The sequence below is a fragment of the Ictidomys tridecemlineatus genome, chromosome 6 (assembly GCF_052094955.1).
Source record: "Ictidomys tridecemlineatus isolate mIctTri1 chromosome 6, mIctTri1.hap1, whole genome shotgun sequence".
Taxonomy (NCBI): domain Eukaryota; kingdom Metazoa; phylum Chordata; class Mammalia; order Rodentia; family Sciuridae; genus Ictidomys; species Ictidomys tridecemlineatus.
Window position 1 is genome coordinate 161,483,244 of NC_135482.1, and position 18,404 is coordinate 161,501,647.

General features: G+C 41.0%; 1 protein-coding gene across 3 annotated transcripts in view; it reads right to left on the minus strand.

The window, feature by feature from the left end:
- Positions 1-18,404, minus strand: part of LOC144365147 (uncharacterized) — a 535,192-nt gene that overhangs the window by 374,259 nt on the left and 142,529 nt on the right. For all 3 annotated transcript variants that reach the window (XR_013423366.1, XR_013423367.1, XM_078015994.1), the window contains exon 3: positions 5,761-5,889. Coding sequence is in view for 1 of the 3 variants with exons in the window: in XM_078015994.1 (XP_077872120.1) it covers positions 5,761-5,889 (129 nt within the window). In the remaining 2 variants the exon portion in view is untranslated. The remainder of the gene's footprint in view (positions 1-5,760; positions 5,890-18,404) is intronic.

The following is an 18,404-nucleotide window of genomic DNA, read 5'->3' on the forward strand; positions in this document are numbered from 1 at the left end:
CAATCTAACAAGATTGATGAAGTAACAATTACATTTTAGGACAGTACTAAGAGTTATAAGATAAAAATAGTTTATATTTGCATAATTTTTTTCCATTTTTAAAGTGCCTTTATACATTTAATTATTTTTATTCCATTTTCATGCCAAATGGAAGCTAGTTATTCCAGGAGACAAACTCATGAAATAATCCCTCAAAGTCTGTTATCATAGCCAGGGAAGTTAAACTTACCTACAGATAAATGTTCTTGAGATAAAGCCAAGTAAAAGGATAGAAAATCCCCAACTGTTCAGAAAAAGGCTTTTATTCATTCAATTCAGGTTTAACAGTGAAACATCACACACCACCATCATGCATGTAATTCTTGTCTTCAATCCCTGACCACTGATGTTTTCTAACAGAGAAGGGAGACTATGCAAGCGCCAAAGAAATCAGGTGTATATCAGAAGTGCAAAATGTTACAATGGTCTAGAGAAGTACCTCCAACTGGAGGAATTAGAAAGTTTGATTTAAAAGGTAGCCTTTAAGCCAAGTCTGGAAGATGCAAAGAACTTGACCCATAGAATCCAGGTTATGGGGCATTCCTGATCAGAAAAATCTACATGAGCCAAGTTGTAAATCAGAAATGAAGTAGAAAGTGGCACACAGTGAAAGATGCCAAGGGATCATACAATCATGAAGATCTAACCATTTTGGGTCAATTTGTCTATCAAGCAGGTAATAGCTAGTTTTATGACTTTGGTAGTCTGAGGATAAGACTAATATGCACCTAGTCGGTAAGGAAATCACATTAAAACTTATGGTAGATGTAGATATAGTACAAGACGTTTCCAAGTGAAGACTGGCTAAAGAGCTGAATTAACTAGATTCTCAAAATAAATGATCTTGACAGCTAATAGTATGACCCATATTTATGGCAAAACATCACTCATTCATCCGTCATTGAACAAATACTTATTAAGCATCTTTTATGTTCCAAACCCTGTTCTAAGTGATCACACAGGGATGGGTGAATGAAGAAACAGCTCTCCCTCCAGGGTTGAACAGGGAGAGAAAGAAAAAAAAGTGAACATAATAAAAAAGTCACATGATATCCTAGAAGGTGATAAATACTAAGAAAAGGGAAAGAAGATTGAGATATAGCGGGGTCTGGAGTGTTGCGATTTTAAATAGGACAGTTCAGGTTGGGTGTCCTTAGAGGGGTGACATTAGAAAAGCTGTTACCAACAGATCATTAGAAAATGCCAGGGCCTCAAGAGTTAGGAAAACAACAACAACAAACTTTTCCACCCATGATCCAAAGTGTGTGTCATCTGAGGTTCAGAGAATATAAGAGTTCAAACTTTAGGCATCCAGAGTGAAAGCCATGTCCAGCATTACCTTAAAACTGCAGGTGGTTCTGCTATGGTGCAGGACACAGGACATGACACAGATGACAGCTGAGTTAGAGGCCCAGTGCTGCTTACTTACGTCCTCTGCCACCTCCCTGTCACTTTCAGTCCCCAAACTCTGTGCGTGTTTGCTGTATGATTGGGCCATTCAGTTGGGTATTCTCACATTCTAGTTCAAAATGATCAAGTCTCGGCAGGGCACGGTGGTGCACGCCTGTAATCCCAGTGCCTCAGGAGGCTGAAACAGAAGAACTTAGAGTTCAAAGCCAGTCTCAGCAACTCAGTGAGGCTGTAAGCAACTCAGCAAGAGCCTGTCTCTAAATAAAATACAAAAAAAAAAAAAAAAGAAGAAGAAGAAGAAAAGGAGGATGAGGATGTGGCTCAGTGGTTAAGCACCCCTGGGTTCAATCCCCAATACCAATCATTATCATCATCATTGAGTCTTTTAGACTTGATTTCTGATGTTAAAGAAAATTCCTAAAGTGAACTCAATGTAGTCGCAAGGATTTTTTTTTTTTTTTTTTTTTTTTTAGTCCAGAGTTTAAAGCAAGGAGAAGGACAGGGCTTTCAGACAGATTAGACATGGATGTATTATGCAAGTCGGCAAAGATGTAAGCAGGGATCCAAGTACAGATGACAGAGTACCGGCTTCATGAGACTGGGGGAAACACCTGGAATGCATCTATTATAGAATTAGCCAGCAATTAACTTGATACACATCAGCCAACGTGCAGAGAATCAATGGAGGAATAGCCAAACGTGCTCCTGAAACTAAATCCACGTTGGCCAACAGGGAGCTGGGAAAACATTCACGGATCTGCAAAGAAGATGATTTGGCACCCTGGGAGAGACGGAATCTCTTATTATTATTCACACCGAAGTTGACTTTTATTGGCAGTGAGAGAAGAAACTTCAAAAAAAAAATGTGAAAGAGAGGAGAAAAAGGGAGGATTTATTTGAAATTGCCTTTCTCTTAAATCTTCATAGGAATGGAACATTTCAGGCATCTGAAAAGTTGAAGGGAACCCAGAAAATGTTAAACAGCCCAGGTCTGTGTGTGGAAGTGTTCCAAACATTTCCTAATCATGTTACAGATCGATTCAAAATGCTTCAGATAATCCTCAGTGACTCCATAAAATTAATCACCTTTTATGAAATCAGCTAAAGGACTCCAAGGAGAGATCAAAGACCACACAAATAGGCACCTCTGTATTTTAATTCTTGCTTGTCTTGTTTGAAACTCCAGGAAGGAGCACACCTCCCCAGAACAATCTTCTAAAAACCTGAGTCATATCATGTCACTTTCCAATGGCCTCCCTTCCTCCAGACAAAGCCAGACTCTGCAGTGGCCCACCATGAGGCCTACAAGGGCTCACTAGGCCCCTGCCTGGCTCGATTCTTGCTGAACTCCCACCACCACCCACCACCGGCCATGCCAGGACCTTTGCAGACTCTCTCTCTCTGCCTGGCTCACTTCCCCACCTGTCCCTTCATCATGGGTCTTACTCCTTCTTATCATTCAGTCTGCTTACAAAGTCACCTCATCAAAGAGGTCGTCCATCACCTGTATATCTGGACACCAAATTCCACATGCCATCTCCAACATGCACACCCTCGCATCCTGTCCTTATTGTATTTTTATAGCTCTACTCCCCACCTGAAATTATATTGTTTTCTTTTTTACTTGTTTATTTTCTGCCTCACTAACCTACACTATAAGCATAAATCAGAGTGCCAGATTGCCCTTAGGGGGAAAAAAAAAAGGAAATAATAAGGAGTGTTAGAAATCATGAGGAAAGCAGCAAGGATGGAAATGAACTTAAAATAGTCACTTATTGAAGGTAAGAAAAGAAAATATTTCAGAAACTGTAGAAATATCCCGGAGGACATATATGTAGAGAATAAAATTAATTAGTACTTGTAAGATTTTTCTTTCTTTTCATTCTAAATGGAGTTTGCAATTTCAATACAAGAAATGGAAGTTACTAAAGCCAAAATGAAGCATTTGGTTGAGAGAAAGCAGATAAGTAAAATAACTGGGAGTCCACCTATCAGATGGACAGCTATTACCAGTGAAATGCTATCCAGTCCTGTGAAATACTGTGTGATAATATCCAGGTATGTCAAGTTGAGTAAAAACCTAGTATCAAGTATAAAATGGTGCAATTCATGGAGAAGGATGTGATAATGGGCATCAAAATCAAAACTGCTCATGCCCCTTGAACCTATTAATTCTACGTTTATGAATTTATCAAACTGGGTGTGGTAATGCAAGCCTGAAATTCCAGCGACATGGGAGGCTGAGGATCACAAGTTCAAGGCCAGCCTCAGCAACTTAATAAGACCTTGTCTCAAATTTTAAAAAATAGAACAAAATAAAAAGGACTGGGGATGTAGCTCAATGGTAAAGTCCCTCTGGGCTGAATCCTCAGTACCTCCAAAAAAATTATCTTAGACACATGCATACAGAATGTGAGGTTTGTTTCAGCACTGATTGTAACACCAAAATGTTTATGTTGTGAACATAAACACCACTCATTTGGTTTATCTATGAGTCATGATGATTCCTAATGAGAATATCATGTAATAACTAGAAAATATCAGGTAGAAATACAATGGAATCATCTTTTTGATTATTAAAAGAAAAAAGCAGGCTATAAGTATGTAAAGTGCAATTTTGTTTCTAAAATAAAGAGTATATGAATATACATCTAAAAGAAAATATCTCAAGGAAAACAGGGAAGTGTTCTAATGGTGTTTGGTCCCTCTGGGGAGTTGGAAGACAGCGTGAAGGAACCACATCTGCTTCTGTATCATTTCAAACTTTTTACCCAAATCAAGTATCGTCGTTACAATGGAATACACCTCCTTACCGGAGAAAGAAAACAGCAGTCCACTGTGTCATGATCTAACTTCTGCCCAGCTCATCTCTCACCACTCACCTGCCTTCCACACCTCGTCATTGCATACACAGGATTCACTCCGGGAGGAACGGCAAGATTACCCCCTTGGCCCCTCCCAACAGGACAGCAAACGATAATCATTCTTTTAAGACAATATATACAGATGCAACCTCACTTTACCACCTGTTCTGACCTCAGGAAGTGGAACAAAGCACCTTCCACTTGTACCTTCCATACACCTGGCTGGCTTACCACACGCCACTCACTAACTTTCTATCTTCTGCTCACCATGACCCCCTGGCTCCACTGTGGCAGGATCACCTCTCTGCAACCACATGAGTCTCAGTACCCACAGCTCTTTTTTGATGGGGTTAAGGTTTGGGCTCCTGATTTTAAACACCCTCCCATGCATATTTTCAGGAACACTCTGTGCAGGAAGGACTACTACCTTGTATTTACAGTTAAAATTGCCTATTAGCCCTTTAAGGCCAGGCCCATGTCTGTTTTTCTTTTAATTGACAAATCTACCCGCATGCTGCACACAGTAGTTTCACAATGACATTGGTAAAGACAAGGATGAAAACATAACTTGAAAAGAATATGCAAGATTGTTTAAAGTATATTATACTTTAAAGAAGAACCTGTCTTTCAAAAGAAATGCTTGTACCCTAGAAAGCATGGCCTGTCTGCTGGGACAGATGTAGCCACCCTCACTTGAGCTTATGCTGCTTCCTGGGGCTTAGGTAGAAAAGACTAAAGGTAAGAACCTCAATGTTCTTTGTAACTCAGGTGGCCCCAGGGCATGTGACTGAATGTACATCTAAACATATACAGCCAAATCCACCTAGAATTAGACGTCTCAGCAGAAATTCCCAAAGGTAAATATGAATGAAGGACTGAAGGTTACAAAAGGACCAAAAATTCTATTGTTAAAAAAAAATCTTATTAAAATGACTATCTAGACATCTAGATCATGTAAAAGTTACTGATACAAAAATGGAGTTGCTGACATTAAACTCTAGCAAAATGGTGTTGGAAGAGGCCATGCAAAAGAAGCCTTCCTGTCCTAAGGTCACAAGACTCCTCACGAGAACTTCCTCAATCTTGTAGGCAAGCTGGGTGCCTAAGGACCCTCACCCAGCAACAGCTGTGTCTCTTGGCCAATGAGCCAACACCACACCTTTGGTTTTAAAATAGTGTATGTGAACTTCTCTTTATCTTAAGAAGAGCCCCAACTTCCAACCTCCACCCCCAAATATGCCTATGGCCCACATAGCTTGCATAACCCAAAATGCAATTCTCTGCTATTCCCAAGTAGAGTCTTTTATTCTGGAAAGCCTGAGTCTCTTCTTCAGTCGATAGTTCCATATTAGTTGTCCTCTTTGAATCTTCCTTTATGTCACTCATCTGATCATTCAAGTTCATGTGATCATATATTTTCACGTGTCTCTCCTTTGCCATGGCTTACCTGTGACGCTGGGATTTGGGCCCTAAAGAACACTCTGGCCTCTTCCATTCTCTGCCTTCCTTCACTCTTCCATTTATTTGGCAAACAGAATTAATTACAGTGTCCCTGGGGCTCCAGTGGAAACTGCGCCTAAAACAATAAGCAAGACAGGTTATTTCTTTGCCTCAGGAGTGATAGGTTTCCATCATTCCAAACTGACCTCAGCCTTGCTCCTTCTGCAACCCCTCCCACCTGGCCAACCCTCATCTGCTTCATGCTTCTCCTCTCCTGATACCTTCCAATTCCCACATGTTCTATTTAGTGTCCTCCACCCAGATATTTCCAAGATGCCTCCTATACCAACGGGGCCCAGGCCAGACACAAACGGCACACTCAAGGAGGACACCTGGGGAAGCTTTAACACAGGGGCTCTTTACCAACAGAGGCACCACCAAGGGGTGGTGAAGCAGCCTGAGGCTTGCCATAGGGGGAGCTGTTACCTCCTCCCAGGTTTGAAGCAGAAGAGGGAGGGAGTAATCACCCAAACCCTGAGAAAGTTAGGGAAATTATAGGGGAGGACCACAGGACAGAAGCCAAAGAGGCCATCAAACCTGCAGTGACCAGCAGGGAAGAACCAAGGATCAATACCCCAGCCTGAGGGCCCTCCCTCTCTTTGACCTCTTGGACCTGCTTTTCTTTGATCAGACCTAACACAGAGCTCAAAGGCAAGAGAGCCCTGGGATTCAGCCTATAATGGCTGATCTCCTGGGGCTCAGAGCAAGATGAGAAGGGGAGGAGTGTGGTGCTAGAAGGGCAAACAGAAAACAATCCAACCCAGATTCAACCATTGCCCTTCAATGAAATAAGGCCTCTCAGCTAACCTCCCCTGGGGGAGAACAGCCCCTGCCTCTGGGCGGAACTCACTGGGCCTCCAGTAAGTGTGCTGACCATATGGATAAAACAGCGTTTGCTTCTTCCTGTCTTCAAGTTTTCATTTTGTTTCCACTATGAAAACAAATATCAAATGGAAGTCACTAAAAGGTTGTTGTTCTCTTCTAGCCTTTCCAGAAAAATTCTGCACACCAGTGAGGGATTTCTTTAAATTAGAAACGACCCTTGCTGGGCCAAGGAGGGATGCTTCCATAAACATTTTCAGGTCCTAGAAGCCCAAAGTTCACTTAGCTGGGACTTCTGTCCTGCTGTCAAGGGAACTGTGAGGAGCTGGGTGCCCCCCTCCCCCTGCCCAGGATGGTCAGGGTCCCAAGATCAGCCACCTAACGTCCAGGAGCGGCTTGCTTCCTTTAACACTCGAAAAAAGGAGATGAGGGCTTCCGGCCTGTTTTCAAGGACTAAAGACAATTTTTTTTTAAATAGACATGACGAAAACATGTTACCCTGAAATATTGAAATATCTGATACCTCATGAAAAAAAATCAAAGGAAATGTGGATGGTGGGTAGATTTGACATTTCATGGGCCCCTTTCTTCAGATGTGTGGGTGAGAGTGGGGATGGCTGAGGGTATCTGCCGTCCCACAAGATCGGTTTGTTCCCTGGAAGCTCATTGTTTTCATCAAGTCAGGCTCTTTTTCCTCTCCACTGCTGCTTAATTTAACTAGAGATTAGAATACTCAGGCCTCTGAGAGTGAGAAAGGAACTCTCCTCAACCGTGGTATTCCCACCAAGGGAACAGAGGCAAAGGAAACACGTTTGCTTCCAGGGCCTGCCATAGCTCAAGAAGATTTAATCAGCTTCTCTCCTTTGACATCTTCTAAAAACAGCCTTTCGTAAGCTTCACAGAGCTTTGCCCCAAAGTCCAATCGAGTTTAGATAGGCTCAGTGAAAAGGCAACTCTTCCTCCTGCCCCAGGCTGGGAGTGCTGAGATATGCCAAGCTCTCCCCTGTGGGCTGAGAACATTTCTGAAAAGCAGCTTCTTGGTGGAAGGGGATTTTTCATACCTGGGGCACTCTTGCTTTCTCTCTCTCTCTCTCTCTCTCTCTCTCTCTCTCTCTCTCTCTCTCTCTCTCCTTGCCCTCTCTCTCTCTCTCTCTCTCAACAATCATTCTGTTTCTGATTTCTGGAATGACCTGCCTGTCTGTTGGTAATAATCATTCACCTATATAACCTATACTCCACCCATATAACACTGTAGCCAATTTTGCAATGTATGGCTCCTTTTCTTGTTGAAAAACTCCTGGTTGCTTGAGTTAAAACAATGGTTGATGAATTCAGTATACAGAAATCAAGTGCCTTCCCCCATCAAAGCACTGAACTTGGCCTTGCGGTGGGGAAGGACCAAGAAAAATAATGAAAAGTCCCTTGCTTCAGGGAACTTACTCACATGTGACTAGGATTGAGAGAGAGGCACAGACACAAGGTGAGAGGGAAGGATCCAGAGGAAGTGATATTTTAGCACAAGAGTAAAAGACATCTCACTCATCTGGGGCATCTCAGGAACCCAGGGTGGAGAGAATTTGCTAATATTCTAGAGCGCTGCACTCAAATGCCAGAGGCAGAGACAGCTGCCAGCAAAGGGAGTAAGCATCATGTACAAATGTCACCTTGATTCAGTCTCCCATTCATTCATGCAATAAGTGTTCTTATAAGTGTCTACTGTATGCACTGGGGCTACAAGGTTAAGTCTTGCTACTAGTTGTTCACAGGCTGAAAAAGGAGGAAATGTAACCAGTAATGGTAAACTGGGCAATAAGCACAATCAGAAGTGCAGCTCAGGTGGTACAGAGAGATCCCCTTTACCCAGGCAAGGAAAGCTTAATGGAGAGAAAGATATTTGGAGCAGATCTCAAGGTGTGCGTGTTTGATACATAAACAGAAGAGCAAAGGACATCTCTGGCAGAAGGAAATGCCAATGCACAGGCACAGATATAGGAAATGGCATGATATGGGAGACGCAAGTCTTTAGATCAACTGGAACACAGAGTCAGAAAATGGATGGAGGAGAATGAAGTGAGGGAGACACAGGCCTGGGTAAATCCTCAAGACCTTCTTGGACACCTAGGAAAGGCTAGGTTTTCTCTGTGAGCCCAACAGAGTGGCTTCAAGTGAAAACAGGACCATCTGGTTTCGATTTAAAAGAACCATAGGAACTGTACAGAGGATTGAACACATGGCAGAGATGGAAGACTGGTTAGGAGAAAATGGCCAGGGTCACAAGAGGAGGTCAGGGGCCAGAGTCAAGGGCTATGAAGATAAGGAAAAGGAATGAAAGGAGACAGGTGCAGAGATGCTGCAAGAAAGTCAAGTGAGCCAAGAGAGATGGCCAGCAGATCAGAACATCTGGAGGTCTTTGGTAACCTCAGCTAAAGAGGTCTTAATGACATGATGGGATGACAAGCCTGAAGAAGGGCCGGGAGGTGAGGAAGTGGGGACTGTGAGCACAGACTTTATTATTATTTTTTTTTACATTTGACAATAAAGGGATACAGTGACAGAAAGAGCTAGGTGGGGTCAGAGTCAGAAGTTGGGTATATTATTAAGAACATAGATATCTTAGCATGTTTGAAGAGCCTCTAGTCAAAAGAGGGGAATGAAACCCTAAATCAATAGTTAGATTTAGAAAGAGGGAAGAGACAGCTTTAGAACCAGACTTCAAGTACATTCTTTCAAAGAGGAACAATGCAGTCAGGTGCAGCGGTGCACGCCTGTAATCCCAGCAACTCGGGAGGCTGAGGCAGAAGGATCACGAGTTCAAAGCCAGCCTCAGCAACTTAGCAAGGCCCTAAGAAACTCAGTTAAGACTCTATCTCAAAATAAAAAAATTAAAAGGGCTGGGATGTGGCTCAATGGGTAAGTTCCCCTGGGTTCAATCTGTGGTTAAGCCTCCTTTCCCAGCAAATTAAAAAAAGAAACAAACAAACAAACAAACAAACAATGCATTCCCCAGACTTTTCACATAGAGCCCAGCTCCCCAGAATCACTCTTAGACTCAAAGTAATTAAAGACCCTGTTCTTCTACAGATGACTGTTCTTTGTGTCATTAAGAGCCTTGGAGATGCCGCATTTTATTTATTTGTTTATCTAGTTATTTATTCATTTATTTTAGTTGTAGATGGTCACAATATCTTTGTTTTATTTTTATTTATTGTTATGTGGTGCTGAGGATCGAACCCATTGCCTTACACATTCAGGCAAGTGCTCTACCACTGACCCACAACCTTAGCCCAAGAAGCCATAGTTCTTAAATATACCATTGCTGTCTCCAGGGCTTTCTTCTAGCTTCTTACCACTGGTTCTTTGGACTCTAGCACTTTCTGGATCTTACCAGAAAGTATCATCAGAAAGTTACCAGACATCACCCAGGATTCATCAGGGTTCATATTCCTTCTTTAACTTATCTTTACATGGTTTATGGTTGGGAATGTTGAAGGACTGCCCATTTCCAGTCACACCACTCAGATGGAGTATCCAAGTTCTTAAACTTGTGCACTTGTCCTTTAACTATTCGAATACATGTTCATTAAATGTATAAGGAATCAGGGTTGGGATTGTGGCTCAGCGGTAGAGCGCTCGCCTCGCATGTGTGAGACCCTGGGTTCAAACCTTGGCATCATATAAAAAAATAAATAAGTGAAATAAAGGTATTGTGTCCAACTAAAACTGAAAAATAAACATTTTATATATATATATATATATATATATATATGGAATTAACATTCTTTTTTTAATTATTAATTTTTAATTTTGTTTTTATTTGTAAATTATAATCATACATAATAGTGGGATTTATTATGCCATAGCCATACATGCATATAACATAATTTGATCAATATCAATCCCCATTACCTTCCTTTTCCCTCCCCTCCTCCCCCATTTTCTTGCTCTGATCTCCCTTCTAATTTTATTTTAATACTGCATTGTAAATATTTTATGTATGTGTATATTCATACATGGACATAGCATAACTTGTTAGATTTTGTTCCCCACTACTTTCCCATGTCTTCCCCTTTCCCCTCCTTCTCAATGCCCTTCCTCTACTCTCTTGATCTCCCTTCTATTTTTCATGAGATCACTTTTCTTTTATTCCTCCTCATCCTCCTTGTCCTCCTCCTCCTCCTTCTTCTCCTTCTCTCCCTCCCTCTCCCTTTATCTCTCTCTCCCCCCACCTCCCCCGACTTCTTCCACACATAAGAGAAAACATTCAACCCTTGGTGTTCTAAGTCTGGCTTATTTCACTTAGCTTGATGTTCTCTAGCTCCACCTATTTTCCAGCAAATGACATAATTTCATTCTTTTTTATGACTGAGTAAAATTTCATGTGTGTGTGTGTGTGTGTGTGTGTGTGTGTGTGTGTGTGTGTGTATGTGTGTGTGTGTGTATGGGTATGTGTGTATACTCATATTTATATACACATAACATTTTCTTTATCCATTTATCTGTTGACGGGCACCGAGGCTGATTTCACAACTTGTCTATTGTGGATTGTGCCACTGTAAATATTGGGATGCATGTATCACCATAGTGTGATGATTTTAGTTCTTTTGAATAAATATCAAGGAGTGGAAGAGCTGGGTCATGTGGTGGTTCCATTCCTAGACTTTTGAGAATCTCCATACTGCTTTACAAAGGTGGTGGAACCAATTTTCAGTCCCACCAACAATGGGTACATCTTTTCCCATATCCTCACCAGCAATTATTGTAATTTGTAAGAAATCAACATGCTTGGTCATTTGTATAGTATTCAAAGATGTTTATTTCAGATAACTATAAGCCAGTCTGCTGTCAATTGAGCCATCATTTATCAGTCTACTTTGTTTCTTCTTTAATGAATATTTTTATATAAATTTTTGTGTGGACTAGAGATAGTGACAACTTTTGGCCAGTGCAATTGTGTATAGCATTACATTAATAAAATGCTCTTTCCAACCCATAATCAACTTCTTCAACTCTTTAGTAATATGAGCATAAATTTGTACACATGCCAAAAACTCAACCAACTAAATTCAAAAGTACTAAAGCAAATTCTTTCTAGACTGAGGAAAGATGGGGCCACATAGGAAACATGTCTACCCTAAATGGGCAACAAGAGCGCCCAAGGATTGGTTTCTCCCAGAGGTTCCAACAGAAGTGACAGTGACAGAATCCCTACAAACTGTACAAGAGTTAATTGCACTGTCATGGACTCATCCAGACGCTTTTCTTTCTTTGCACCATTTGGTATGTCAGTATGATTTCTCTGCACTTGTGTAGCTCTTGTAAACTTTTGGCTGAGAGGGGACTGAAAGGAACAGCTTAAGCAAACAGCTGACAGTCAGCTCCAGGCAGCACCTGTGGTCTGTACTGTGACATTTTTGAAGAGGTGGATATAGAGAGTGAAATGAGATAGACAAGCCTGGAGCCTGCAGGCTAGCCATGAATGAAAAGAGGTTTGAGGTCCACCAAGACCAGGCCAATATTTAATGATAATTACCACGTGGAAACCAGTTCAGACTAGGTGAAGTAACTGGGATAAATCCAAAGAAGACTCTGGGGAGGAAAAAGTAAAATGACTGTGCCATTGTCAATCCAAACAGAAATGGAGAGAAAGATATTGTGGACCTTAACACCCCATTTCCTTTCCCACCACTTCCTCACAGCATAGAGGATTCATTTGACTTTCACATGGCCTTCAGAATTTTGTCGGCCTCATGATTCAAGCTGTCAGACATCCCTGGAGTCTATCTTCCTTCTCCTTGGCTCTTCTGGAAAATCCTGCATTGAGGCTTCTGATTTCATCTCATAGTTAAATCTCCCTTGATCACATCAAACACGCTCTCTTCCTTGAAAACTTTTCCACTCCTCAAATGGTCAAGCAGTTCTGATCTGCCCCCGATGAAATGAAATCAGTGCTTGGCTAAGCTCCAGGGTTCTGGTTCCCTTCAACTTTGCCCTCAACAGATCCTGCCCTCCTGGATCAACACAGCTGCTCTGCCCTGAGCTTTGCACTCTTAATCACATTCATATTCTCTCTCTCTCTCTCTCTCTCTCTCTCTCTCTCTCTCTCTCTCTCTCTCTCAACTTTAGCTTCCCCGTGTCTAGAACTGATTGCAGATGACCCCTGACATCACAGCATGGCACTCCACAGTACAAGTGTCACCTTTCCAGACATGGTCTTCCATCAGCTAACAACTGTTCTGCACGGATGTTGTTCTACTCCACACAGAGTTGGTAGCATGCAGCACAGCACTTGCCAAGTGTCTGGCACAGATATAACCTTCCCCCTACCAGAATCACCTCTACTTCTGGCCCTCTTCAAGGTCAGGAATAAGATCCTAGTGACTAATGCCATTCCATTTAACCTACAGATGGGGAAAACGGGAGGCCCAGAGGGGCAGAATGGTTGAGCTAAAATCTTGCAGTGAATAGCCTAGAGCATAGCTGTCCCATTTCTTGCAAGCATCCTGATTAGCTGGGATTTCAGGTTCTGAATTTCTAACAAGCTCCCAGGAGATGCTGCCCTAGTCCCTACAATTTGGTGGCTTCACTTGTCATCTTCTCGTACCTGCTTCTTAGTCTCTTGAAGTTCTCTATTTCAATTCTGAGATAAATGGACTTTCTCAACACAAGGTGACCTGAAATGATTCTGGAGCTATGAGTCTAGCATCTGCATTCTGGTTTTAAGAACCCAAAGTTTTCAATGAATTTGAATTTCAACTAGTGACTGATAGAGGTTGGGAAAGGGTGGGGAATAAAGGAAGGATGGATTTGATCATCCCATACATGTATAAATAGCACACTGAACCACATTAATATATGCAATTAGTACCAATTAATTGTTTTAAGTTAAAAAAATATGAAGTTTTCCATTCATCCCTTCCTTCTTCAAACATTAAATGAGCTTCATGAAGATATTTACTTGTAGCCCTAAGACACATTTTAATGCCCAAAGTTAACTTTTTTTTGCCACCCTTTGCCATCTTTGTTATTATTTTCCTTAGGAAATTCTTGCTCCTACTTTAGTGAATGTTTTTAGATTTTTGTTTGTTTGCTAATGTGGAGGGGTCGGGAGGGAAAAAATCCCCTCTAGCATTAGAACTCCTCATTACAGTTTTGAGAGTCTGAACCACAATTAGTGGTGCTAAAACTTTGCCGAAAGTGCTTTATTTCTTCCAATTACTCCAAAAGAACTTGTGCACATCAGTTCCATGTCTTTTATTCAGTGTGTTGCCACTTTCATCCTCTGAATTGAAAGGACATTTTCAGTGCCCATAAAGAGGCAGGTGAGAAATGTCAGTGCTCTCTTGAGAAGACCCAACCACAGATCCTGCAAGACAACGTATTTCATAAAGCAAATCGACTACTTGTGGCTTTAAATTACAAATCTTTTCTTTCAGATCTCCTAAAGGTAATTCACAAATAGTCTCACTGAAAATGGCATATTAGTTAAGGTAAATGACCCTGAAAACGAAACATAATACCCTCCCCATTCCCACTCCATCTCAGTAGGGGGATTAAAACAATGGTTTCATTTCAATAAAAGGTAAACCAGGAAGATAGTTTGTCATTGTTAATATGAGATCATTATTCCCGACTTTGTATCACAGATGAATCATCTTTACCCAAGGAGAAATAACTTTCTCACCAGCAGAAATACTGAGAGCATATTCATAATTTAATCTTCAAAATCAAAATTGTTTTCTGAGCAATTTAATCAGGAGATCGCATCTATTCCACTCAATTTTAACTCTTTTTCTATCTCATAAAGTTTCTTAACATATCATCTATTATTGGAATATATTTAAGAATTTCCTAGCAGTGGAATGAACATTTCTTTGTCCTTCAGTACAATATGTAATTACATGCAGAGTGAATCTGAGCCTTCATAAACAAAAGGATATTGTTTAGGCACTGGACAAATAAAGATTATTAGTAATAATCAACTCTATAAAGCAACAGCCAATAGGATACCTATTTTGGTTACTCATTCATTAAAAATTATTTGAATGCTATTATGTGATTGACACTATGTGAGTCAATTGAGATCCAAAGATTAATGGGACATGGTCTCTATTGGAAAAGTGCTTAAGAGCTACTGAAGAATAAGATTAGTAAAGAAAACTGTCTTCAGTGTGACAAGTGCACTGTAGAGGGATTCTGTGGTTCTACAAGAGCATGTTGAAGGAGCGGCTACCTCTAGAAGTCCAGGAAATATAACAAGGAAGTTAAGTGAGCTTGATGCATGGGAGTTAGCGATACCTACGGAGGAGAAGGTGGTGTGGGTTTTTGTGACTGGTGGATTAGAATCTGCAAAGGTAAGGAATATATGAGAGCAACACATATGAAAATAGGTCAGGATACAGGACTAGAAAAAGAGAAGGCAGAAGTAAAAAGATGTGCCTGGAAAAGAGTTGAAAAATAGATGAAGGAACCTTCAACTCTAGCCTAGTCTTTCTAACTCTGCACACCATCCCAACCTGTGCAGGGCAGGGATACAAAAACCAATCATTTGTACATTCTAGAGGCTGGAGGCTGTTTAAGAGATCACTAAAGGTTAGATGAGGCAAGGAAGGCATAATTTTCCTTAGGAAATTCCTTTCTCTCTCTCTCTCTCTCTCTCTCTCTCTCTCTCTCTCTCTCTCTCTCTCTCTCTCTCTCTCTCTCTCTCACACACACACACATACTAACCCTCTCCTTTATCATTTCTCTCCCCATTTTATTGTTCTCAATAGCATATAATAGGCTCAAGTACTTTTCATCTTTAGAAAAATCTTCCTCTTAAGCCTCATGTCCCCCATCCCATCCCACTCCACCTAATTTTTCTGTTCCTCTTCCTGTGTAATTTCTTGAAAAGATATTTTAGACAAAGCAGCCTCCACTTCCTCACCTCTGGTTCTCACTTCAACCACTCTAATCTGGCTTCCCTCCATCCTCCCATTGAACATCTCTTGTCAAGATTACCAGGGACTTTCATAGTTACTCTACCACTCAGAAAAATTCAAAATGGTGGCCTCCTTCCTTCTTGAACAACTCTTTACCCTTGGCTCTTTCAACCTCACACTCTCCTGATTTTCCTTCTGCCACAGCCCGGCTGGCTGGGCAAAATGGCGCGGGGGGTGGAGGGAGGTGTGACAAATAAACTTGTGTACTTTGATACAGCACCAGTGGAAGCCGTTTATTGTAGGACAACAGAGCTATTTATACATTTCACACAGCTTATCTAATTAACATAAACTAGATACATCAGTCAACCAATAAGGAATCTCCACACTTCGTGGCTCGCTTTTGTTATTTCTCAAACCACTCCCTCTGGCATTTTGCCAGGCACCATCCAGACTTGTTTACGAACTCTAACATTCCCCTGGCAAAATACCAGGTGTTATTTTGACTTGTTTACAGACCTTAACACCTTCTACTTCCCCTTTCACTCTTCCTCAAACTTCTTTTCTACTCATCCTTTCAATGTTGAGGAACCTTAATGCTTGTTCTAGGGCATACTTCTCCATTTTCTATCTTCTTTCCCTAGATAATCTCAACAATTATTTTTTGGAGTTGAAGAATAGTATTAGACTGTTGACTGTGAAACTTTTATTTCTAACCCACACTTGAAATTTGTAGGAAAATATCTAAATTCCTACTTGAAATCTTAATTTGAATATCTCACAGAAAATTCAGATTAATATTCCTAAAACAGAATTTATCACCTCTCTATTCCTGCCCATCTATCTCGACTCTTACCCATCTAATTTGCTATTCACCCAGAAAAAGCATGTAAGATGGAACTGAAGAAGATAGAAGTTTATTTCACACTGATGGCACTGTCCAAATGTACAATGGAGCTTGTCAACTATCTTCACACAGTAATTCAGTGCTTGGGTAACTTTCATCTCATGACTTCACCATTCCCTGGGACTTCAGTGTGTTATGAATCCAATCACTGGTCCAAAGAAGAAATGGCAAAGAATGTACAACCATTTCTTAAAGCTCCAACTCAGAAGTGAAGCACATCACTTCTACACACTCTGTTGCTGAAGATGAGTCATATAAGTCTGTTTTGATGCAAGGGGAGCCAGGGAATGTGGTCTCTGGCTAGACAGTTTCCCACTGTGCGGAGGGGAACACACATCTGGGGGGGTGGAGAGCTGGTTGTCTCTGTCACAGCCAGCTAAGCCAAAGAAACCAATTTTGTAGCTGACCTGAGGAAAAATAAAGATCTAAGGAGAAATTACACATTTAAAAAAAAAGAAAAATATTTTTTCATAGGAAGAAAGAAGAGAAAGAGAGGAATATGACAGAAAAAAGAATAGAGAGGGTAAATAATGGGTTGAAGTACTGCCTTATATTTACAAAGGAATTTCTTATCTTTTTTTAATATTTTTTAGTTATACATGGACCCAATATCTTTATTTTGTTTATTTTTATGTGGTGCTGAGGATGGAACCCAGGGTCTTTCACTTGGGAGGCGAGCGCTCTACCACTGAGCCACAACCCCAGCCCGGAATTTCTTATCTTAAACCTTCACTAGACAGTTCAGCTGAGGTCCCTGGATACTCAAACTCCTGTGGGCTATATCTCTCAAGAAAAATCAAGAAAGCCATCATTCCATGAGACCACCATACAAGATAAACTGAAAAATGGATTTCTACTAACTCCCTCCAATATTTGAAACAAATGTGCCCACAAATATGTTCTGACAAGTTGCGAGAAAAAGATAATGAAGTAGATCCAGAAAAAGATACTGTTGGCTGATTGTTACCTGCCACTCTCCTAAGTTCCCTTGGGTATCTGTTACAAATGAAGTTTTTAGCAAATGCAGCTTTTAAGGTAGCCTGACATCTTACCTTGGTGCTTGACAACCTTGTATAATAAGCTACCGGAAAGGATGGCAGGCGATGAAGAATTGGGGTGCTCTAAACCACCCTTCCTCCTCTTTTACTTTCACATTCTTATTGTGCAGAAGTGGGTCCTGAACATGAAGAAAATATTATTCAATTCAAGGGTAGTGACAGATCAACTAGAAAAGTCTGTCCCTGGCTGAGAGAAGACAGAAAATAACAAGGTCATGAAAAAGCAAGCATCACAGAGGGCATTGGGAGCCATTGAAAGCCACAAGCCCTTCTGCCTCTGAGAAGTCTGGCTACCAACAGAACCAGGGAACTGGGACACTGGCCAAACCAGACTAGAGAATATGGGCTGGAGGGGACAAGTACGTATGTGTCAGGTGGGACAAGACAGTAGTAGAAGCCACAGCCCTGAACTCTAAGGGTGTCAATCTCCTCAGGACAGAGAGTTGAAGGATAATTCAGTGCTAATGAGATGCTCCTTGACTTTTAAGAATTAAAAATAAACAGCTACTAGGAGTTTTCCACAAGTCAGGGTGGCTGGGATACAAGTTCTAAACCATTGAGCTGCCAAAAAGACTTCCAAGTAGGTTACCATGGAGACAACCTGGAAATCAAAAGCACAGTTTAAATTATTAAAAAACCGACTAATCCAAGAAGGAGAAAGACTCATCATTTGAATAGTTTACCACTGAGACTGGCAATACCAATCTTGGGACAAGATATTTATCTCGGAATAAGAGAAATTCACATCTTCTCCTACATAATTTGTGAGCTGTGGTGCTATGTTGGTATCACTATTTGAGTTCCAGAACTTTCAGTGTACAGTTGCTTCTGTAGCGTCATCCTGTCAATATATCAATGTGTGATTTATAATCTATATGAGACTAGC